The 24,018-nt window shown below is 39.8% G+C and overlaps 1 protein-coding gene across 1 annotated transcript in view; it reads left to right on the forward strand.

Moving 5' to 3' along the window:
• TAPT1 (transmembrane anterior posterior transformation 1) overlaps nt 1-24,018 on the forward strand; it is a 60,263-nt gene that overhangs the window by 22,042 nt on the left and 14,203 nt on the right. Inside the window, exons 3-8 of the mRNA XM_044912775.1 lie at nt 4,360-4,478; nt 16,250-16,412; nt 18,997-19,132; nt 20,430-20,527; nt 20,710-20,779; nt 22,021-22,101. Of these exons, the coding sequence (XP_044768710.1) occupies nt 4,360-4,478; nt 16,250-16,412; nt 18,997-19,132; nt 20,430-20,527; nt 20,710-20,779; nt 22,021-22,101 (667 nt within the window). The remainder of the gene's footprint in view (nt 1-4,359; nt 4,479-16,249; nt 16,413-18,996; nt 19,133-20,429; nt 20,528-20,709; nt 20,780-22,020; nt 22,102-24,018) is intronic.

The raw sequence follows: 24,018 nt of genomic DNA on the forward strand, positions 1-24,018 counted from the left end.
CAGAAAGGCCTGCTGACATTTCTTTCCTTACAGTGTTCCTTCTTACAGGTTTTTTATTCTAAAGATTCGCAAGAGCTGTCTTATTAATTAAGCAGATTATTTTGAAATAATTATTTGCCCATGTAAATTTTAATAAATCCCTACTTCTGAGAATGAACTTTAAGAGAAGTATTCTCAAATTGAGTATCTGTAATTTTGTGTCTCAGTGCTTTTCGTTCATTTTTGTACAAAGAGCTTCCCAGTGTGTTCTGACTCCGAAATTCTCTGCAAAGCTCCCTGTAGCCACTTTGAACTGTCTTCACTGCCCATGTGGCTGCCCATGAAGGGAACTGAGTTCCAACCAGCCTGCCTTTCCGGGGACCTGTTTTTCAGACAGTGAGTTACCACCCTTTAGTGGGTTGTGAATTTAGTGAGACTGATATTGTTTTATAAAGGGGAAGTAGAAAATATCAACTTGAATTCCATGGACTAAAAGTTAACCTTATTTTGGTGAAACTTTTCTTTTGGGTTTTTGCGTGGTTATGAATGTTTTGAGTGCATATGAAAACATAGTATTTTTCTCATGGTGGATCATGGTTCGAGTTTGAATCCTCTTCTTTGGGCAGTTTGCTCCTTTACAAAACTTTGAGTTTTGTTTTTTTTTTCTTTTTAAGACTTTGGCCTTCTTAAAATAGTGGTCATAGATTTTATTCAGCTATCATAGTCTCTGCCGTGAAAGCTGCACAATATTTGATTAAGAGAAAAGGAGGAACAACTCAAAGAATGAGTGTTAGCCCGGGGAAGGTTTCCCACAAAAGCATGTACAGCATTGTGTCTTCTTCCATCACTGGGAAGATGCACAGAATGGAGGAGCAAAAGCCAGAAACTCCATGTTCGATTTCTTCTTGAAATATTTTCATCATGCTTTGCCATGCAAAGTAACTGAAGGTGTGAAAGTACATATTATTCTCATAATATATGCCCAAAGCATTTAATTCTTAGTAACATATTTTCAAAGTCAGCAATAAATCTAAATATGTGAAATTTATTTGTCTTTTATAAGTTTGATCCATTAAATGTTTGTTTGCGTTTTTTATGACACTAGGCAAATTAGCAAGAGTTAGCACAAAGAAAATTGTGTTAACCCCTATGCCTAGTAAAAGTAGGGAGTAGGATCTCTTTGCTCTGCTTAAACTGCTTTAGAGAGAGCGTGCAGGGCCTTGGGTCGGGCAGACTCGGGCTCAAACGCCAGTTCCTTTATTCTGACCCCCAGCTTTGGGCAGGCGTTCAGCTTCAGAGCTGCGGTTTCCTCAAGTGTCAAGTAGGGATGGTAATAACCACTTCAAAGAGCTGTCAGGAGGATTAAGTAGCAGGCTCTTACCACCGCACCTGGAAGATGTGAGCGCAGGAGCCACTGCTGCCCGGGCCCTCCAAACTCGGGGCGGGGGGTGGGGGGGGTGGCATGTGAATGAACCGAGAGATGCCCACGCAATGTCCTGCGGGGCGCCCGGCTCACCCTGCACCTGGCATGGTTTCTTTACCTCCTTCAAGGATGAATGTTTCTGTGGTTACGTGTTGTTTACTTTATTAGGAGATTTTCTCATTTTCATCCGTAAGGAATTAACAAGAGCCTGAGCCTTATGAGAAAGTGCACCATCTGAGTAGCAGGTGCAGTAGTTGAGTCCGCAGTCCCATGTTTCCAGAACCTGAAAGGCATTTCTGTTGCTTTTCTTGTGCATTGTGTGTTCTCATGACACAAGTGCTTTCCCTCCACCCAGCTGCAGTGTCCCCAGACCGCGGCCCCTTGCTTTCCTTCCAGTTTTATGTGACAGTCTGTGACACTGACCGCCCCAGGCAGTTCCGTGGTCAGCATACCATGTGAGATAATTGCTAGCCCACTTGGTCTGCCGGGCTGGTTTCAAATGTGACTTCTGTTACTGTTGTTCACCGTGAACGATGTGAATACAAATTCCTCAAAGCCAGAGAAAGGTAGCTGTACTGTTCTTTTTTTTTTTAAAGATTTTATTTATTTATTTGAGAGAGAGAATGAGAGAGAGAGAGCATGAGAGGGGGGAGGGTCAGAGGGAGAAGCGGACTCCCTGCTGAGCAAGGAGCCCGATGCGGGACTCGATCCCGGGACTCCGGGATCATGACCTGAGCCGAAGGCAGTCGCTCAACCAACTGAGCCACCCAGGCGCCCAGCTGTACTGTTCTTTAAGAGGTTTTAGTCTTCATAATTTCTTTCCTCCTCTGTGCTCTTGCTCTGCTTCCTCCTCTGGAAACTTCCTCCCCCTTCCCCCCCCACATCCCCTCTTCTGCCCAGTCTGCCCTCTCCGTGTGGCAGTAGCCCTCCTCTTCTCAGATGTCTTCAAGGGTCTCCTCTGGAGCTTTTCCTAGATCTCCCCAAGTTGGTTTGGCCATTCTCTCTCTAGGGCTCCCCTGTTCCTTGAAAACTTAGTTCTGTTATAGTGGCAGTCTCTGTGTGGGTGGCTCTGTGCTCAGATGTGAATGAGCTTAAACTCCATCCTGGTGTCCTGCCTGGCTTTGTGCCTGCTGGGCTGAGCGTGTTACTTGGCCCATATTAGCAGCTTTGTAGATGTTGGATGAATGAGTAATGTGCTCATCCCCAGTGGAAGGTCAGGAGAAAGACAGCCACTTACTCTCCCTCCCAGTATGCGATCTCCTGTTGCATGCACACTGAGATACCTTTTGGGATGTGTGGGCTTCTAGTAGTTTCTGCCTTTGGAGTGCAGCCAGCAGTCCACCAGGGAACAGGGAAAGGCTTCTTGGTGACGGGAGAGTAATAAATACGGACCACCAGCTTTCCGTGGACCATGCTGTCTTCTACAACACTCTTTTGTATGTAGAACAAGGAAGCAGATGCAGGACCGTAGCTGTGCTGGCCACACACAGGATGCCTGACTGGCCAGCAGCCTTGGAGGGAAGACTGGAAAGTGGTTTGCAGCACATGACTTGGTACTTTCATTGGTGTTCATAGTGAATCTCGTTTGTTTAAAAAAAAAACAAAAAAGCTCTTAGGTTCTCTGTATTCTGATTGAGAAATCTGGCCCATATATGTACATATTCTTTTGAGACATTCTTGCAAAAGGTTAATAAAATGTGTCCTTTCTTTTAAAGGTTTGCTAGGGCTGTGTCACAAAGTACTGCAGACCAGGCGGCTTAAACCACAGAAGCTTATTTTCTCACAGTTCTGGAGGCTGGGAATGGAGATCAGGGTGTCAACAGGGTTGATTTCTTCTTAGGCCTCTCTCCTTGGCTTATAGATTGTGTCTTCTCCCTGTGTCTTTGTATCATCTTTCCTCTGTCCTTGTCTGTGTCCAGATTTTCTCATCTAATAAGGACACCAGTCACATTCGATTAGGACTCACTCTAATGACTTTATTTTAACTTAATTACCTCTTTCAAGAACGTGTATCCAAACATGGTCACATTCTGAGGTACTGGTGGTTCGGACTTCAACATATGAATTTTGGACAGACACAGTTCTGCCCATTACATTGTGGATTTTAACTACTTGATAAATTTACGTAGGACAGTTCATTGCCTGAGGTTACATGGAGTGTTATGTGTGAGGGCATGTAGAGCGTACCATGTTTGCATATCAGACATACAGAAAGTCACCCCTCGTCCAGTAGCTGAGTGTGGTAGCCTGGGTGTGGCCACTTCCCCAAGCCATCAAAAGACTCTACCCTCCTGTGAAATATAGTCCTGCGTTTAATGGGACAAAGGTATAATGTTACAGAATAGTAGGTAGGAAGGATGGGGCAAGCGCATAAGAAAGGGGAAGAGGTACAAAGGTTAGCAGCTACTCCTCCAGTTAAGAATAATGCCTTCCGAGTACAGCAAATTTGAGTGCACGTGAAATTATGTTAAAAGTAATAATCATTTTACACATTTATGGCAAAAAGACAGTATTTTAACTCAATATATGTCTCAGTCTTTCTTGCCCATGAAGCACTCTGACAAATAGGAGACAGCAAAATCATAAAGAATCAAGTTAGAGTTAAAGGTTCTATCTGAAAGATTTTCTACAGTATCTTTAAAGTTTGAGGAAGTCCATATCAGGTGTTTCCAAGCTGTGGTCGGGGGCAGATTATCTCTTGAGTAATTGACTTTTCTAGGTGGTAAACCAAAGGCCCTGGGAGAAGAATACAAAGTTGCACTTAAAGAGGATTTTTCATTAAATGTGGCACATGTGCCCAAGTCCAACTACTAACTTGTAATTCACGTAGCTAAGTTTTGAGAAATGAATCCTAACAATGTTTAGAAATCCCTCTTTTGAAATTTTCATCTACAATTATTTAGAGAATATTTATTTTAGTTTTGTTTCTTGTTTTCTTCTCTCCTTTTAAAATCCAGCTCATGGTTTTTGGAATCTTTCTGTGCCTGGATGCATTTCTGTATGTGTTCACCCTGCTTCCTTTAAGAGTTTTCCTGGCACTATTCAGGCTCTTCACTCTGCCTTGCTATGGCTTAAGGTAAGTTTAAGATCGTGAGCTATTTCAAATGTTTAAATTATTTTTGCTACTTATAAAAGTAGTTTTTACTACTTGTAGTTGTTAAAGTAAATAATCACTTGGATAGATTTTGCAGAATAGGGATAATTTATACATTTTCATTCATACTTTGGCCCTTAATGCATGAACTAATGCTGTTTATCTTTTTAATGAATATTATATAATGTGTTTATATAATATTTGTACTTTTTCCATGCACACTTTTTTGCCAAATGGTTTTGAACTAGAACTTTGCTTTGGCCAGTACAGTAATATTAATGCAGGTGGCCACGTAGAAGAGTGGGAAGGCATGGGAGCCAAGGACCCGGTGGCCACTGTGCTGCTCACCCAGTACCTTTGTGTTTGTGAAGTCCCTTGACCTCCAAGGCATCGTCTGTAGAATGAGAACTGGGTTCTGGGCTGGGAGTTACCAGAATCTCCTAAGGAGCTCTTCAGGGGCTCCTCTTCCTCTCATTTAAGAATCACTGTCTTAGTGGCCTGGGGAGCCTTAGTTACTGATTCCCAATGAGACTCCCTCCGATTGGTGAACGCGGAACACTCTTGAAGGCCATTGTCCTAGTGGGAAGGCTCAGACAACCCAGCCCCACATTGCTTAGCTGGTGAGGTGTGTGGACAACTGCTTAACTTCTCTATTCTCTAAGCCTGTTTCCACATCACAGTAAAAAGGGGATGTTGAGAGCCCAGCATCTTCTACCACAAATATGGGAGGTGTAAAAAGAATACCCAGCATGGTGCCTGGTTCACAGTAGACCAGAACAAATATTAGTTTCCTTCCTTCCTTTTCTACCAAAACTAGGAACAAGAAGATGAAAATGTTGTAAGCTTACGTGAATCTTAATGCTTTATTGGTCTTGAGGTTAGAAGTTTGGGTTTTACGGTTTTCTTTTTTTGTACAGACATGTCAACATGTCTCCACTCTGTGGAGTCATTCTCTAGAATATTATTATACAGTTCTTATGTAGCATAGTTGCCCAAGTGACATTTCTTACATGGATCACTTCTCTAGACACATTTCATTCTGGAAAAGTTTTAAAATGCTGAAATGGACAATAATAAGAAACTTCATTTAACTATAAAGTAGGTGACTATTCTATGGTATATAAAAATATAATTAATGTGATTATCAATGACTTAACCATGGAAACTGAGGTATAAAATTAATGGTCAATATACAGAATTATGTGTTGAGTCTTTTTTAAATGACTAAAGTCTTAGAAAAGTCTCTTTTAAAGTAGTCAATGGGCAAATACTAAGCACTGAATAACACATATGGTCCCTTTAGAAATAAACCGTAACCAGTTTCTTTTTTTCTTTTTTTTTTTTTTAAGATTTTATTTATTTATTTGAGACAGAGAGAATGAGAGAGAGAGAGAGCACATGAGAGGGGGGAGGGTCAGAGGCAGAAGCAGGCTCCCTGCTGAGCAGGGAGCCTGATGCGGGACTCGATCCAGGGACTCCAGGATCATGACCTGAGCCGAAGGCAGTCGCTTAACAAACTGAGCCACCCAGCCGCCCCCGTAACCAGTTTCAATAAGGAAGAAATCCTTCCAATACAAATTGGAGGAATTTATTGGTCATGATGATCATATTGTAAAAAGAGAAAAATTCTCTGCCAGATTACATGGGGTAAAACGATAAGAATTCAGATCGCATCGCTGTTATTTGTGATACTTAACATGCTGTAGCCCTGCCTACCAGGATAAGAGAATTATGTTACATAGTTTATTAATTACATGTTAGTGAAGTGGAAGACTCTTTTTAGGAATATAATCATCAGCTTTAGGATAGTCACGTACATTCTTTATACCTTTGGGAGAGTTTTTAATGCTTTATTCTTAGTAGCAAACCTTTTTTTAAAAAGACATTTGTAGCATGATACTTTAACATTAGCAAAGCCTAATCTCGTTTTTTTGTTTTTTTTAAAGATTTTATTTATGTATTTGACAGAGAGAGACACAGAGAGAGAGGGAAAACAAGCAGGGGGAGTGGGAGAGGGAGAAGCAGGCTTCCCGCAGAGCAGGGAGCCTGATGCGGGCCTCGATCCCAGGACCCCGGGATCATGACCTGAGCCAAAGGCAGACGCTTAACGACTGAGCCACCCAGGCACCACTCGTATATTTTTTTTTTAATCACTATTGGGGGCTCAATAAAATTATGGCTATTTTAGGGGCACGTGGGTAGCTCAGTGGTTAAGTGTCTGCCTTCGGCTCGGGTCATGATCCCAGGGTCCTGGGATCGAGCCCCACATCGGGCTCCCTGCTCTGCGGGAAGCCTGCTTCTCCCTCTCCCACCCCCTCTGCTTGTGTTCCCTCTCTCGCTGTGTCTCTCTCTCTCAAATAAATAAATAAAATCTTAAAAAAAAAAAAAATTGTGGCTATTTTAGTTTTCAGAAGACCAGGAAAAGTATCTGATAAAACATTACTAAATATAAATCTTCATGTGGACTGCATAGCACGGATGGACATAGAAATTTGGATAGAGCCAGGTGAAGCTACCTGACATAAAATAACGAATGCCACGTGGAGGTGTTCACGTCTACACTGTGAGCTAAATTAACTTTTTAGTTATTCTTGGATCAACAGTGTGCTCCAGCCCATCTCTAAGTGAATGGCTTTCAAAGACATAGGATGTTCCATATGGCTATTGGCATGATGAGATAAAACATTATAGGGAATATCCTAAGAACTCTCTTCCTTCTAGAGAGGGTCCTTCCCTGGGTGTGTTAGCACACAGGGGCTGCTTACTGAATTAGTGACAGCGGTGATTTGTCAGTGTTCCTGAAGGCCCTTTTTAGGCTCTGTTTGAAGACCTATCTGGTTATTGTACACATTTCCAGTGTTCCTTGTCACTTGGGAGAAGCAGGGCACCCAAATAGCATGAGAGAAGTCTTTCAGTGTTTGTTCTGAAAACTAAAAGAGGTGTTGCAGAGAGCTGGCGATCTTCAGTCCTCTCCTCCCATTTGCTTTGTTGTGAGTGGCCGATGGTCCCTGGAGCCAACCTTTTCTAGATATTTTAAGATTTTTTTTTTTTAGATATAAAGTAGAGGTGGTTGCTTTTGTATATTACTTTGAAATATTTCAGTCTAAATTGAGTAGCATTTCAAAACAAAATTAAAATGTATTCTCTTGTCAAGGGTTTAGAGCTAAAATGACACCAGAGGGCAGTGTGTCACCCCACATGCAAGACTCTGTTCCCTTGTCCTTTGTAAACCATTCTTGCTATTTCTGCAATTTGGACCAACTGAAAAATTACGTTTTGTGCGGTCACTAATAAATATATGATGTATATCTATAAAATGTGAAATGCAGTTAAAATTACATAATAGAACTTCAGCAACTTTCAGTATTCTGTGCAAGTGTAGGCCAGAATACACAGAATATGAAAATACTGCCTTACTGTCTTAGTAAAAGTATGCTTTATCAAAACTGAGTGATTTGTGCTCACAGTAGTGTGTGTAGCAATTTATATTTTCTTAGAGCAACTTAGAAAATGGTGTCTTTTTGAGCATTATTTTTAAAACCACCAAATTTGAAGTGTTTAAAACTTGAGCTATAATGAGAAAAATTATAGTAACAAAGCTATTGTTAATATTATGTCTAAGACCTTTTCAATATTTTAGGAATATAAAAATACATTTATTTTAACAAAATTATTATTTAGAAGTAGCCAAATTCTGCCTTCTTATACCTTTTCTTTCAACATTTTCTACTTCCATTAAAGGTTGATTTATCGCGCCTGTAGCTGTGCTATGTTCTATCTTTTTCAGCAAGCAAAAAGTGCTCTTTCCTTCAGTCTGACCTTTATTTTTTCAAAGGGATAGAAAGAAATTAAAAGAACAATAAAGAAGTTGATTGTGGTTTTTTTTTCTAACTGTTCCCTTATCCTTACATTCCTATATGTCTTTTACTATAAGAAAGTCACTATCTTCCTACTCTCTTAATTCTTTTTAATTATTCCCCCCAAAAGGGGGGAAAAGGATATTCATCAGAGTAATCAAGATGCTGACATGAAAACCATGACTTTGCAGTCTCTAATATTGTCTATTTTCAGTATCACATCAATAGTTGTGTCAGGTTGTTGCCTTCTTTCCGTATTTGTGATTAGTGTGCTTGCTTCCTCTGCTTGCAGAGTTGTATCTGGTACAGCATGTGTGAGAGGCTTTTGAAAACTGACAGCCTCCCAGATTCTCTGCTTTAGAATTTATTCTTTGGACCAATTTCTAAATATTCTGTAGACTTGCCATGGTTTTTGGTTTGGGTTTGGGTTTTGCTACTTTTGACAACTTAGTACACAAGCCTTTCGCTAAAGCTAAAGGCCAGAGCAATCCTGCGCACCCTTACGAGAACCCAGCCTTCACTGTGACTGCCCACCGGCAGGCACTTTGCCAGCTTTTGGTCCTGTTACAATGTTGTTCTTTTGAGAAGTTGGCAGGGTGATTATCTTGACTTGGTAGGTGTGTTGTGTTGCCTACAAAGGATCACTGTTTCCATAAAAAGTTTAGTAATCTCAGGAATATTTATTTGAAAACATTTTACTAATGAATTAACAATCTTGAAAAGTCTTCACTCCCAGATATTTTGTTGGAGACTAAAATAAGTAAAGAAATATATCCAAATTGTTTAAAAGCAGATCCCTGTGTTTCTTCCCTCTCTTGCATGTAGGGTAGTATCATTTAGAAAGACATTTGAGAAACTTCCTGAATTAGGATAATTTTTTAATGATATGGAAATCAGAATTAAATTTTGATTCATTATATGAGGTACCTGTGTTTCTTGGAAGAATGAAAGTATTTCATTTTTTAGAAGAGTAGACTGCTCTGTATTATATTAAAGAGGTATCAGACCTCATTTTTCCAAGTTTACTTAGAGAATAAATAAAGTAACCAATTGTGGAATTGTTTTTTATTTACCTGGCATTTTTGTGAATCCTCTTTCCTGCTCAAACTTGTGACTTCATTTTGTGTTTTAGAATTCTCCATAACTTTAAGTTAAAAGTTGAAGGAAATTGTAGAGAAAATGGTGCTATCTGGTGCCAAGAACTGAGTTATTTTTGAAAACTTTGCTCAAACATTTTAGATGGTAGTAAGTGTAGAGTAGGCTTAATAAATGCCAGAGTGTTTTTCTTTTACTATCAGAGCAAATAAAATCTGTGCCAGCAAATTTCCTGATCGCACTTCTGTTTTAGGCAGAAGAACTCTTAACATGAGCCTTTGTGGACTTTTTTGTGTTTAAAGAGGCAATAGTGTCTTTTTCCTCTCAGAGTTTACCCCACAGGAAGGCTTTTATCTCTCAGAAGAATGATGAATTTCAAATGCTTGAGAATTTCTTAACCTCAACCTTCCTCTGTATGCCTTACTTCCTTCAAGATATTTCACCCAAAATTCACTTCACACACACACACACACACGATTTTTCTCTTCAACATAAGCCTCAATTGTGCCCTAAATGGTTTAATATCCACCTATAGCACATGAAGGGAGAGCTCTTGGTGGCTTTCTCTGGGGAAACAAGTATGTTTGTGATTTCCTCTTACCAGGTTGATCTGCGTGGCTGATAGGTAGAGAGCAATATATTTGTTTTATTAGAGAGTCTTCATAAATCAGGTTTTGTTGTCCCGTTTCCTCACCATGGCACTCTAAGTAGCGTAGCAACATTACAACCTTCTCTCTTTCTTTCTCTCTCGTGAATCAGACCGAAGGGAGGAGCACTTTCACCTCCTTTATAGAATGGAATGTGGTGTCACAGGGACTCCTTGTGGTGAGTAAACCCTGATTTTTCGTTCTCTACTCTTGGCCAAATTGACATCCGTGCAAACAGATATTAATTATAATGGAAACAACAAAAACAGCATAGGCGGACATAACCATTTGAGGACAGACACCTGAGGAAAACGTGGTCTCTATCCTTACTTGGTCCTAAAGCTTTGTCCACATTTTTGCAAGATTTGACCATGATCTTATCTAACGTAGGAAAATCACTCAAATGGTCTTTAATTACACTTGCTGTTCTAGACCTTGAGAGCAAGTACTTTTTCCCCAATGCCACAGTAGTCAACTGAGCTTATAATAAGTTCCTTCCATATAAGCAGTTTTTGTTTTGCATTACTCCATAGCTTTATTAAATCAGTTGGGTTTTTTTCTAGTGTAGTTTGAAATTATTTTAAAGCCCAAGGAAACACTTTAATCATTCAGTTTAGCACTTAGTAATTACTTTTCTACTGTATGTCAGGAAAACTTAAGATTTAAAATACTGTTTTCTTTTTTTTTTTTTTTTAAGATTTTATTTATTCATTTGACAGAGAGCACAAGCAAGGGGAGTGGGCAGGGAGAGGGAGAAGCAGGCTCCCCCTGAGCAGGGCGCCCGATGCGGGGCTTGATCGCAGGACCCTGGGCTCACGACCTAAGCCAAAGATAGATGCTTAACTGACTGAGCCACCTAGGTGCCCCAAATATGCCATTTTCTAATTAAGGAAAATATCTTAATCTCAATACTTTATTTGAATTTACTTCAAAATTATAAAGGGACTTCTTTTTTAAAAATGTTCCGGAACCATATTGAATATTTTACTTTTTCTTATTTTACATTGTTTCAGGTATACTACAAAGAGCTAAAAGTGTTAAAAGAGAGAAAGAAAGATTCAGTCTATGTATTTTATAATGAAATATCTCATGCCGATAGCTTGACACTTTTCTACACCAATTTGAAAATCAACCAGGCAGGGATTATCCCATTTTTCTTACTCATCTGTGTTGCCCTTTCTTTTTTCTTGATCTTTCTCTATGCTACCAGTTTTTACTTTAATCTTAGCGTGTTACCTTCTGCTACCGAGCAGGAGGAAGAAGCCTACGTAGATCATCTTTGCCCACTGCATTGTTCTGTTCCCACGAATCTAGGAGCCCTTTGAAAAACAGGCAGTGCTTTAATTGACAATTGCTCATATCCAGTGGAAGTATTTGAATGAGTAAAAGATGAAACTTAAAAATGAGAAAATGTGGTTTCTGTATGAGTGGCTTAACATGAAAATTAAAAAAAATATATTTTAAGTTCTGTTGAATATCTTGTTTAATGTTAACTTGTCTTGCCGTAACTCACAGCCAAACCTATGAATTAGATTAGTGGGTTTTTCACTTTGTCCAACAGCTTATTCTACTTATTTGTGTGTTCATGTGAGATTTCCAGCATTTGCAAAATGAATTGCTAGTAACTACCGTTTAACAGACATTTATAAGGAAGAACTTGAACCTTAAAAGTATTGTTTGACAGCCAATTCCAAGTCGATTGGCAAGGCTGTGGATAAGCTTTTTATGGAGTTGGAAATACTTATCAGATAGTCATCTAAAAATACCCTGACAGAGAAGGAAACAAATACTGGGACTGGTTCAAGTTCTTTTAATCCTGTGAACTTATTTTGAGGTCAGGTCTTTTCTTACTCAGAGATGCTGTGAAACATACAGATGTCTTTTAAGGTGCCACCTTAGAAATAGGTTTTATTTTTGCAACTTTCCTTTTTTATTAACAGGGACGTTTATAGGAAAACAAGACTCTGTTTCTTAGGAGTTCTGCTACTTTTATTTTTATTTGAATAATACTCCTTAAAATCATAGTCATCTCTAGAGCAACCACTTAGGACGTTAGCAAAGGAGATTTTCACCAGAGCAGGGAGCACACAGAGAGCAGTGGATCCAGTGAAATATGGTCCTGTTTTTTTTTCTCTTTTTAGAAATAACAAAAATGATGGGTATATTTGCTTTTTAGCACAAAATTTTTCCAGATGAGCTGTCAGTACAGTGATAAGTTATATCATATTAACTTATACTGAAAGAGAAAGGGTACGGAGTTGTTGATTTAAAAGTTCTTTTAAAGAAAAGTCTAGAATGGTAGATGGTAGTAATGAACGTGCCTTCTGGAGCCAGACTGCCTAGGTTCAGATCCCCGCTCCTCCACCTCTTGACTTAATAACTGTCCAGCTGTGAGCACACTCCTGACTGCACCTTGCCTCATCTGTAAAGCTGAGATGGTCTAGATAGTACCTTGCCCATAGGATTATTGTGAAAACTGAAATGAGTATTTTCCAAGTGCCTAGAACAGTGCCTGCCACATGGTAACTGAAAATTGTAGCATAAAGTGTTTGTACGACTTTTCTGTGGTTTTACAACCTGGTTTGATCTTAGGCAAGATAAAGTTAAATTAAAGTTGTTTATGCTTGCTTGATTTTAATTTTTTTTTTAAGATTATTTATTTATTTATTTATTTGACAGAGAGAGAGAGCGAGAGATAGTGAGAGCAGGAACGTAAGCGGGGAGTGGGGTAGGGAGAAGCAAGCTTCCCGCAGAGCAGGGAGCCCGACATGGGGCTCAATCCAAGGACCCTGGGATCATGACCTGAGCCGAAGGCAGATGCTTAACAACAGAGCCACCTAGGCGCCCTTGATTTTAAATTTTTATCATCTTAGTTCAAAATATGTCATATTGTGTTATTTGGGGATATATATTTCAATGTTTGTTAGCTCTAATTCGCAGCATGACTTGTAATTAATACAGCATTCCTTCATAGACACACACTAACACATTGGCCCTTTGTTGTATATGTTTATAAAGACACACGATTGGATATGATATATATAAAAACCCTTTGTCTCTTAAATAAAGTTACTCTGGCTGAGATCACTTAAGTAGCTGCCAATCTAGTACCAAAAGCTCTAAGTATAGTTTTCTTTAATTAGTTATCAAAGTCACCATTGTAATTAGTGTATATTAATTAATACTACCCTACTTTGGGTACCTGTCATTTTCTTTAATTCATAAAGCATGACCTGTAGTTCCTAACTACAAAGGCACACGCCTCTTGGTGATTTGCGACATTCAGCATATGCAGAGCTGCACCCGGCACTTCGCAGGCAGGGACGGCTGCCGTAGTCTGTACTGATACTAGCTTGTCCCCCGGCTGTCCCAGGGGACATTCACACACGGGCCAGCAGCCCAGGAGTGTTCAAAATGCCTCCTCTTCTCATTGGTTGAATGAAAAACCTGCTTCGCTCCCACTCCCGACAAACGTACTACCTCTTCTGTTTTTAATCTTGTAGGGTGGGAGCAGAGAATTGCCTTGATGAAATAGCCCTTGGCACAGATCTGTGTTGGGGGCTGGGTGTTTAGGAGATGGGAGGTGAAGATCCCTCTGTTTCCGTGAGGAGAAACGGGCCGGCGTCCACTTGGGAGAAAGGAACAGCACTGGAGAAGAGTCAGGGGGACAGGGCAATAGTGCTAGAGATTGATCAGCTTTGTCCTTGATGCAATTTTGCCCAAAACCTCAGCAGCTAAGAATAATTTCACTTTGGTAGTGAAATTATTAGTTTATAGTGCTGGTCTCAAGACACAAGGTCTGACATAGACAAATTCTAACCTGTCTCCCCATTTAGACTCGCTGGTTCAGCCCAGTGTCTTCCCATCTACTTCTAAACCTTTATGGACATAGTTCTCACAGAATTTACCTCTTTTCAGGATTTTTGCAATTCTTATATTCTTTCTGTGAACAGATCAGTTTCATATCTGACTGAAAACCATGTGCAGTATGCACTGTGAAAAATAAGAATGAGGTTCTGTATCACCTGCTCACAGAGCTGGTATTGCAAGCCTCGTTTGTAAAATAATCCTTCACTGTTCTTGTAAAACAGTGTTTCAGGTAACGGTTTGGAAGACCTACAGATTCCTTGTTGAGCCCTGCAAGGTCTCTCGAAGAAAAGAGCCCCTGATCTGAATGTGGACAATGGTTAGGGAATAGTGAAGACATGAAGACCTCAGAATGCCGAGGGCCAGCTGGAAAATGAGCTCACCCCTGAGGTAGTTGCTAGAATGTTGTCACGATGGTGGGAATGAAGGGATTCTGCAACTCTTGAAGAAAGTACTGGGGGCTTTTTGTTGATTATGTAAAAGCTTCCCAAACAGGAGATGGAGCATTTCCTGTCTTGAGGAATTTGCCTACAGTAGACACAGAGCAAGCTGCCTTCCGTTCTAGCCACAGGAGTTTCATATCCACTGAAAGAAATCATAAATTTCTTCTTTGTATTTTTTGCTGTGTCTTAGTCAGATGTTTCTCTCCATGCACAATTTAGGTTTTGCTCTTCATACTCTGACCTTGAAGTGTAAGGGAGGAAACTTCTTTTTTCCCACCTAGATTCTTCTGCTGGTCCAATAATTAGATTGTCATAAAACAGTTTCACAGGAGAAAAATGTAATTTCATACATACAGGAACTCATAAAAATAGGCAACTCAAAGAAGTGACCAGGCAGGACACTTTTATACCTTTAAGACAAAGAAATAATAAATTTGTGAAGAATTAACAAGACAAAGAAGTTTGGGCTTGGGATAGCAAGTTAATGAAGAAGTAACAAGGGTGGTTTGTACAGCCTTCTCAGCCCTGAATTTCTTATCTCTGGTGGTAAGGGTGTCTTCTGTGCCCAGGTGCAGGGAGGCTGTCGTTCCCTGGGGAATTTATCTCCCACTTTGAAGAGGACAGAGGAGGTCAGAGTGTCCTTCTTGCACCAGCTGTTTCTTACGTAACTTTAATTCAAAATAAGATGCCACAGTAGCGTATTTTGAAGTGGACTGGTTTGAACCCCATTGAAGTAAGCAATGATTCTGCTCGTGGTAATTAGGAAAAAACTCAGCTCCTGTCAAGCCAGTAAGAAAAAGATAGGGGAGAATTCCACATAAAATATAAATAACTTAAATATATAGAACTATGCCACTATCCTAACGGGAATAATTAACTGAAACTATGCTAGATGCCATTTTTCAGCAGTGGGATTGGCAGAGATCCAACAGCCCATGGAATCCCGATTGCTGCACATGCATGGCAGCCTTCCTCAGGAGCTACTAGTGAATGCGCTCATTGGCACAGCCATCGGAGAGGGCAGTTCACTGCTTCTGCTGAGGGAACATACCCTCCGATTGTAGGAATTTGTCCTACAGATGCATTTTCATATATGAGGCAAGACATGCACATGGTATCATGGTTTGTAGTTGCAAAAGACTGGCCATCTGCCAGGGTGGTCTGTAAATCACAGCGCATCCACACAGTGGAGCACGACGCCGTCATAGAAACATGAACTCCTTGTGAAGCGACATGGAGAAACCTGCTCTCCTGGTAAATGGAAAGGGCAGAGCGCTACCCGTGTGTGGAAAGGGCTGATCCAGTGGGCTACAGGGCTTTAAGATGAGGCTTAGGTCAGAATCATGGAAATCCATTGTTTCAAAGCGCGTTATCAGCAGACGCTGCCCTCTGTGTTCCCTTTGTTAAGAGGACCCACTTTTTAAAAAATTTCTTTTATTTTTAAAAAATTTTTTTATTATGTTATGTTAATCACCATACATTACATCATTAGTTTTTGATGTAGTGTTCCATGATTCATTGTTTGTGTATAACACCCAATGCTCCATTCAATACGTGCCCTCTTTAATACCCATCACCAGGCTAACCCATCCCCCTTCCCCCTCCCCTCTAATTACTATTAGAAGTGGGAAGAGGACCCACTTCTAATAGTAATTCTGGTTTAACACCTTTGTTTTTGGTTTGGCAGAAAACTTCACACAGTTGAGTAGTCAGTATAACTTGTTAGTTCTTAAAAGAGCGACTTAATTCTCATTATCTCTGTATTCCAGTGTATGTCCAGTAAAGATTATTTCAAGAGCATGTAAAGTAAAACTCATGTTTTTATTACTTCTTATGTATTTCAGGGACAGACGTTTGCTTCAGCCTGCTCAGGTGTGTGACATTCTGAAGGGTGTCATTTTGGTAATCTGCTATTTTATGATGCACTATGTTGACTACTCCATGATGTATCACCTGATAAGAGGGCAGTCAGTCATCAAGCTCTACATCATCTACAATATGCTTGAGGTGAGTGAAGGCCCTCCTGTACCTGCACGGTTAGCCTAGCCTCCTGACCTGCACACGCTTGATTGAGGCGCAGACTTGGAGCCCAATGATACAGAACACTCATCTGACAACTCTAGTATTGGGACTGCTGGCCTTGGTTCATACAGTCACTTGGAGACCTTGTTAAAATGCAGATTCTAATTAAGTAGTTCTGGGCTGAGACTGGAGACTCTCGTCCTCATGATATGGTGCCTGCTGCTGGTCCTGGGTCCCCAGGGCATGACACGTCCTCAAGTAGGAGAGAAGAGTACCTGCTGTCCAGAGACTTTTTAGTCAGTACCCCCTTGAGAATGTAAATTGTCAGATGGTAGGGAAATTTGTTTGCAAATTTGTTGGAAACCCATGTATACTTCTTACTAAAACTTGAAAAATTATGAAAAAATGTTAGGATCTTATATATATTTGCTATAATAGATTTACTTTTAAAGTGCTTTGGAATTTTTACATAGAGCAAGTAAACATAACTTTCCCCATTTCTCCAAGTACTTAATATTTTCTAAAAAAGATTTTATTTATTTATTAGAGAGAGAGAGACAGAGATAGCAAGAGAGAGCACAAGCAGGGAGGAGAAGAGAAGCGGACTCCTCGCTGAGCAGGGAGCCCGACGCAGCACTCGATCCGAGGACCCTGGGATCATGACCTGAACCGAAGGCAGACGCTTAACCAATTGAGCCACCCAGGCGCCCCAATACTTTTAATGCAATATATTTCACTTTAAAGCAGTCAATATGTGAGACTCTACTTTCATACAAAAAATAAATGAAGCAGCTACACAAAGCAAAAAAAACATGCTTTGCTCTATAGGCAGAATTTTAATCAGTTCTTAAAATAGCAAGTTACTCTAGGTTATATGAGAAAACTTTTGAGATTCAAATGCAGTTTCCTATATTTTTAGGGACACAAATAAGGTCTACTTATCTTTTAACTTGGCTGGGAAAGGATTTTTCCTCGTGAGTGGGCAGATGGAGGGGTGTAGGGGCTGCTGGCCTTTCCGCTCTGAGGCTGCATTGCTGTGGTGGATGAGAGCTTTCCATCTCTTCCCAGAAGCCACGGAACTCTGGCCATCCTGGTGCCTCCTAAATTCGTTGACCAATAGGATTTAAAACCACACCCCAGCTTCCTGATTCTAGGCTCGTTGCCCGTGCTCCTGCTCTGCCCCACCAAGTAGGATGCAGACAGTGTGGGTGAAGTTTGCGGGGCAGAGTAGCCATTCTTTCACAGAGAGAAAAGCCTGGGCTCCTCTCGTTCCTTCTGTGGCCTATCAGGCTCCTTCATTGCCTTCCCTCTTAGGGGACTGCAGGTGACGCGGGCTTCTCCCTACCCCCACGCTTAATGCGTATGCCCCCTAGTTTACAAAGCCCCCTGTAGGGTGGCCTCAACACTGTTATTAGAGAATAGGCCTCAAGGGAAAGGGTCCATGAATTGCTGATCAGAATGGCTGAAATGCGTATTCGCTTTGCAGACTATACTTGTTGAAGTGGTTTCAGCATAGTGGACAAGAGTCCTGGCTCTGTTCTAGAGATAAGCCATCTCTAACCGAACCCCACTTCTTCCAGTCACTGCCTCGCTACCCTGGACATGGCTGCTAGTTGCTGAGTGGGTCTAACTCTTACTGTCTCATCTGTGAATGCAGGTGCTAGGGGAATCACGAGCGTGCAGGGAAGCAGTGTAGAGACAGGGCTTAGCACGGTGCCAGACGTGTGTTGAGTGCTCCCTAAACAGTGGGTCGCTGTTATGCCTGCGTTCGGCAAATATTTAATCGACAGTTACTTCATGCCAAGCATTGCCTTAAATCCTGAAGATCCAGAAGTGAGCAAAGCCTGTTCTTAAGGAGCTTATGTTCTGCAGGTGGAAAAGAGACTGTAGACCGGGAGGTATTTGGAAGTGATAAATACCGTGATGAAAAAGAACAGGGTGATGGATTAGAGACTATGGGAGCCAGAGATTGACAGTCTGGGTGTGGATGTAACATTCTAGCCAAAGCCTGAATAATATATGCCCTCCTTTCTTTTTTGTCTGCTGCTTTTTATTCATCATACTCTGTTCATGGAGATCGATACCTCAAAGTGTCTTTAGGAAGTAAATCTGCGTATTACATACTCTGTTGTTAATCCAGAACAAATTACAGCTACTGTTGTCTATAAATATTAGGTGCAAATACAGTGGGTCAAATGATATATTTATCCTAAAGGACTTAAGTTCAAATCCTGAATCTGAATTTAAAGAATTAAAATCAGACTGTGATTGTGATGTGCCTCTCCCTTTTATTTTTGCCACTATGTAAGACTCTCCTTGTTATAAATATATAGCTAATTAGACAAAGTCTAATTCAAATAATACAAGATTTTGAGCACTCACTGTGTGTCAGAGAATAAAGAGATCCCTGCTCTTCTGTGGCTTGCCTTCTAGTGGGATTTAAAGTCAGAGCTCCAGTATTTTTGAGTTGCATCTGAGTTTTAGTAACATATTTAGGTGGAATATTAAGAAACACTTTTCAGAAAAAAAAAAAAGAAAGAAACATTTTTCCAATGATTTTTCTCCTTAGGTAGCAGATCGTCTGTTTTCATCATTTGGACAAGACATATTAGATGCTCTCTATTGGACAGCAACAGAACCTAAAGAAAGAAAAAGAGCCCATATCGGAGTGATCCCTCACTTTTTCATGGCTGTTCTCTATGTCTGTATCCTTTAGAATTACTGGAAATTTCAAGTCAGTGCGTATTCTACGTTATTTTATTTGGTTAGCTATTTCTCAGATTTAAAGGTGTATGTGTGTGTGTGTCCTGAAGATTAACGTGAAATGTCTGCTTTCTTTTAATGAATTGGTTATAGTAGTAATTGTAAATTAAAGAGCCTCATGTGTGTTTGCTCCCTTTAACTGGTAAAAAGCAGTTCTAGTCCCAGTGTGACTGATTAGATGGAAGAACTTGAGAATGCAAGGTTCGTATTTATACATACTTTATAGAGCTCAACATAACTTTCATACCTATACTGGAATTATTTGGAAGTTATCTTTAAGCCTATGAATTTTTTGTTAAAGCCTAGGGCTTAAAATATATATGGTTCATCTAGAGGTAAAATATGAAATTGATTGGGGAAGAATTTTGGAAGTTTTATCTCCTCTGCCCCCCACACCCCTCCTTAAAGCTTATCTTTTGAAGAGTTAAAGGCTTCACTATATAAACTGTGTGTGTGTGTGTGTGTGTATGTACCCATCTGTATATTTGTACACACACATGCATAGCTACACTGAAGTTCCATATGGGGTCCAGACTCATTCACAGGAATGTGTACGGACTCTGAAAGTGTTGTACTTGAAAACATTGGATTAATACTTGGAAAGATAAGATATCTATAAGTGTAGTAGTTTGTTCCAAGTATGTGGAGTAAAACAGTTATTCTCATTTAAATAAACTATTCCATGTGTAATATGAATATAATTCTGCAACTTGTGAATATCTTCAAAAATGACATGTAAAGAAGAATCTCAATTATCAGACATTTCTTATCATCTGACATCCCCACTCCCCCACCCCCTGCAGAACTATAGAAGCCAGTTGCTTCCAGACTAACTTTTACTTTGTGTTCTTTTCTATTTTAGAATGCAAATTAGCTAAGTCTCTTTTTTCAGTATTTACCATAGTTTATTCCACTTACTAGAAACTTTTTTGAGGGCTTGTTTCCCAGATCTTGTGCCAAATGCCAGAAGTCCAGAAAGAACAAGGTAACCATCTTCCTGGACTCACAGTCTAAGTGCATAGATGCCCAGAGGCTCATTTCTGCTTTTGTTTCGTATGGGTCCCGTACATATTACCTGTCAAATTTGTATCAACTATAGCTAATAAGATAATAAAACACTAACACAACTGGATTTAGAAAGCATGATCATCCCCCCCATTATTCACTTTCTAAATTACATAGTTTTATCTACTAATATGAAAACAGACAAGCTTTTTCCTTGACATCACTCACTGCTAGTTTTGCATGCAATTCTCATCATGGTTCAAGCAACAACTCTCAACGTGGCTTTTAACTCCCACAACAAGTCACTGCTTACTATCATGATGTCTAATAATGTAAGTATGAGATTTTATTTTGTATTTTTGAGTTTATATGGGCACTTTAATGGCAGTATTCTGGATGGAATAAAATTATTTTTTTTTAAGTGTTATTTACTGTCCAGGAAGTTTTATATATAGCTTTGTCCATTTTTAAACTGTTATAATGATAAAGGTGATATTTTTGTTTACTATTTCAGTTTGTTGAAATTAAAGGAAGTGTTTTCAAGAAGTTTGAAAAGAACAATCTTTTTCAAATGTCAAATAGTGGTAAGTACACTTAGCTTCTACATGCAGCTTTAGGCAGTATGATTTTGCAATTCATTCTGAAACTCTGTGTCACATTTCCTCCGGGCTACTGCTTCTTTGACTTAGCTGTGCTTTCTCTAACTCCCTCAACATCTTTACTGGGTTTTCTTATTATTGTGGTTATCGTAATCTCAAGATATTTAAAAAGATAATAAAATATGACAAACATTTGTATAGCACCATACCATACTTTCAGAGCTTCTTTTTAACCCAGAAATTTCTTTGTAGCAGATGATATTCCATTTTATAGATGTGGAAACTAATGCACAGAGAGAGTAATTTGACTTCCCCAAGGTCACCTGCGCAGATGTCAAGAGCAGAGTTATGACTCTAAACCTCAGGTTGTCTCTCTGTGCTCAGCTTTTTCAGTTATGCCTTACTGGCTCCTTACTAACCCTAAGAAGAATGAAAGCACAACATCTATCCCTGGAAACATTATCTTTCATAGTTACAAAATCAAAGCAGCATAGTGTCTTGGTTCTCAAAGTATAACCCATGGAACCCTGGAGGGGCATCCCTGAGACCCTGGAGTGAAGTTCACAAAGTCAAGACTGTTTCATGAGAATATGAAGACATAATTTATCTCTCACCGTGTTGACATTTGTACTGTGGTGGAAAATGGGGGTGGAAGAGCCCACCCCCAGAATGGCTGTTCCCGTAGTCTGCCACTGGTGAGCTCTAGCAGGAGTACCGAGTGACTGGCCTTCTCATGCTTTGACGGTGTGAGTGGGAAATGCTACATTTGCCCTGGAAAACCTTCTGGTAGTTTCTTATACAGTTAAAGGTTTGCTTGTCCTATAACTTAGCAGCGAGAACACATTTTCACAAAAGACTTGTACAAGAAATATGGCAGCTTTATTCATAGCAGCCAAAAACTGGAAACAACCCAATGTCTGTCAGTAAGAAAGCAGATAAACAAATGGTGGTATGGTCATGCTGTGGAACACTACTTAGCTATTAAAACAGACAAAACCACTGATACGTTCAACCATGTACAAAACTGGAATTTCCATACCTGAATTAGGTCAGTGAAAGACATAAATGCCTTACCAATGTGACACCATCTTATATATAAAATAGTATATTTATTTTGCAGACATTTATATGTAATTGTACTTTCATAATTTTCTGACTAAAAGAAAGTTATACATGAACTATATTATTATTTATATAGAGTGAAGTATATGTTAATTTTTTTTCAGATATTAAGGAACGATTCACGAATTATGTGCTTTTGCTAATAGTGTGTCTAAGAAACATGGAGCAGTTTTCTTGGAATCCAGGTACGTAACTCTTAACAGATACAGTGCCTTCTAATTTTACTCTTGAACCAAAAACCATTCTTTCACATGGAATAAAGTGAATATTGCAGAGAACTTCAAAAACTTTAGCTGCTCCGCTCCTTGGGTGTTGGAAATACCTGTTTGGGTAGAAGGGACTGATCATGTTCCCCGTAATGTGGCGGGTGGTAGGATGCCACACCGCATGAAGTAGTCTTTGGCCCGTCATTTCCTGTCAACCTCACAGTGTTTCTAGAGCTGGGTTGAGTGGACACTGCTCAGCACTGCAGCCTCTTTGTTTTCTTAACTGTAGTGTACTGGGGTTATCTAAATGCAGTCGGCTCTTTTTCATTTTCACGGTTCGCCAAAAGAACTTTTGTTCTTTCTTAACATTTGTTTTTTACTCATTCACTGTCTCTTAATTAGCATTTTGAATAAGGATAAATTGAAAAAAATATCATGTAAGGAAGTACATTTGGTTACTTATACATCTTTAAATCAAGGCTGACAGGAAGTTGTTGAGATTCTATGAATTTTCATTATCCATTCACTTAGCAGGCATTTCCATACAGCCAGGCACTGTAGCACACGTAGAGAGTCCTAAGATAGATGTAGGACTCCCAGGCTCATAGTAGAAATTGACAGGTGATTATAACACAGTCTGGTAATGCTGAGTGAGGTTGGTGGGAAATGGTCAAGTGCTCAGGTATCTCAAGTAATTGAGTTTTTTTTATGTCTTGACATTTTTATGCAACCTCGTTCTTTAGGACCGAGATTATACTTCGCATTTTATTTATTGCCCTCAATGCCATGCACATTCCAGGCTTTTAATAACTTCTTGTTCATTTATTTTGGTTCGTTGCTAGTTTTCAGATACCTGTGAAAAACCAGAAACAGGTGTTAAATGAGATATATGATCTTGGAAATACATTTCCAGAAGTTATTTGCTTATAGAAGGCATAAGATCAAATGATCTATTTTCCAGTGGCTTGAGTTCCTGTCTGAATAGACCCAAAGTCTGCCTGACTTTTGGCAGCAAAGCCCTCCTCCACACATACTGGATTCTCCGTTTATAACCAAGGCAGCTAACATGGTATCTACGAGAGGCAGGGGAGTGGGCATGTGCGGCTGGTCCCGGCAGAACTCACATGGGATCAGCAATCCTGGAGCAGGGCTGTTGTGCCAAAGGACAGTAATCCTGAGCCTGCTGACCACTGGATGTTTGAAATCCTCTTCTCATTTGTATTGTGACTTTCAACTAGTTACCTTAGGTCTTGTTTATTACTGCTATGGCAGAGAGTGTGATAAAAGGAACACTTAATATTTATCTTTTACTCTTTGATTTCTTTAATTTCTTTTCTTAAAAACCAAAATACCATTTATGGAAGCTTCCTGTAAGTTTCCAAGATCATGAATAACATAAAAATAATACTAGCTATTTTGTGTGCCAGGCACATTATTCTGCACTTTATCTCCTTATTTAATTCTCATAATGGCCAAGTATAGAGACTTTTTATTTTGTAAATGAGGAAACTGGAGCTTAGGTCATTAAGAAACTTGCCCGAGGTCATGGAGCCAGTTAGTGGCAGAGTTCAATGTTGAAAGAAGTTTCCTGATTCCCAAAACCCCAGCACGATGCCAGGCCCACTGAAACTGCCAGCACAGAGGGCCAGAGCTACAGTCTCTCCACCCCGCCCTCCAGGGCCCAGATCCCAAATTGCCTAGGTCCTTGTCAACGATTCTAACGTTTTCTTGCTCAGTCCCGCCCTTATATCCTTCTTCAGGGTCTCAGGAGGTTATTTGTTTGCATTTTTTATCAGGTACTTGATACCAAATTGACATTTTAATAAATATGATAAAGATGAGCAAATGTGACAGATTGTATCAGTATGACAGTGAAATAAATGATCAGTATCTTTA

Source organism: Neomonachus schauinslandi, chromosome 2, assembly GCF_002201575.2.
Source record: "Neomonachus schauinslandi chromosome 2, ASM220157v2, whole genome shotgun sequence".
NCBI lineage: Eukaryota > Metazoa > Chordata > Mammalia > Carnivora > Phocidae > Neomonachus > Neomonachus schauinslandi.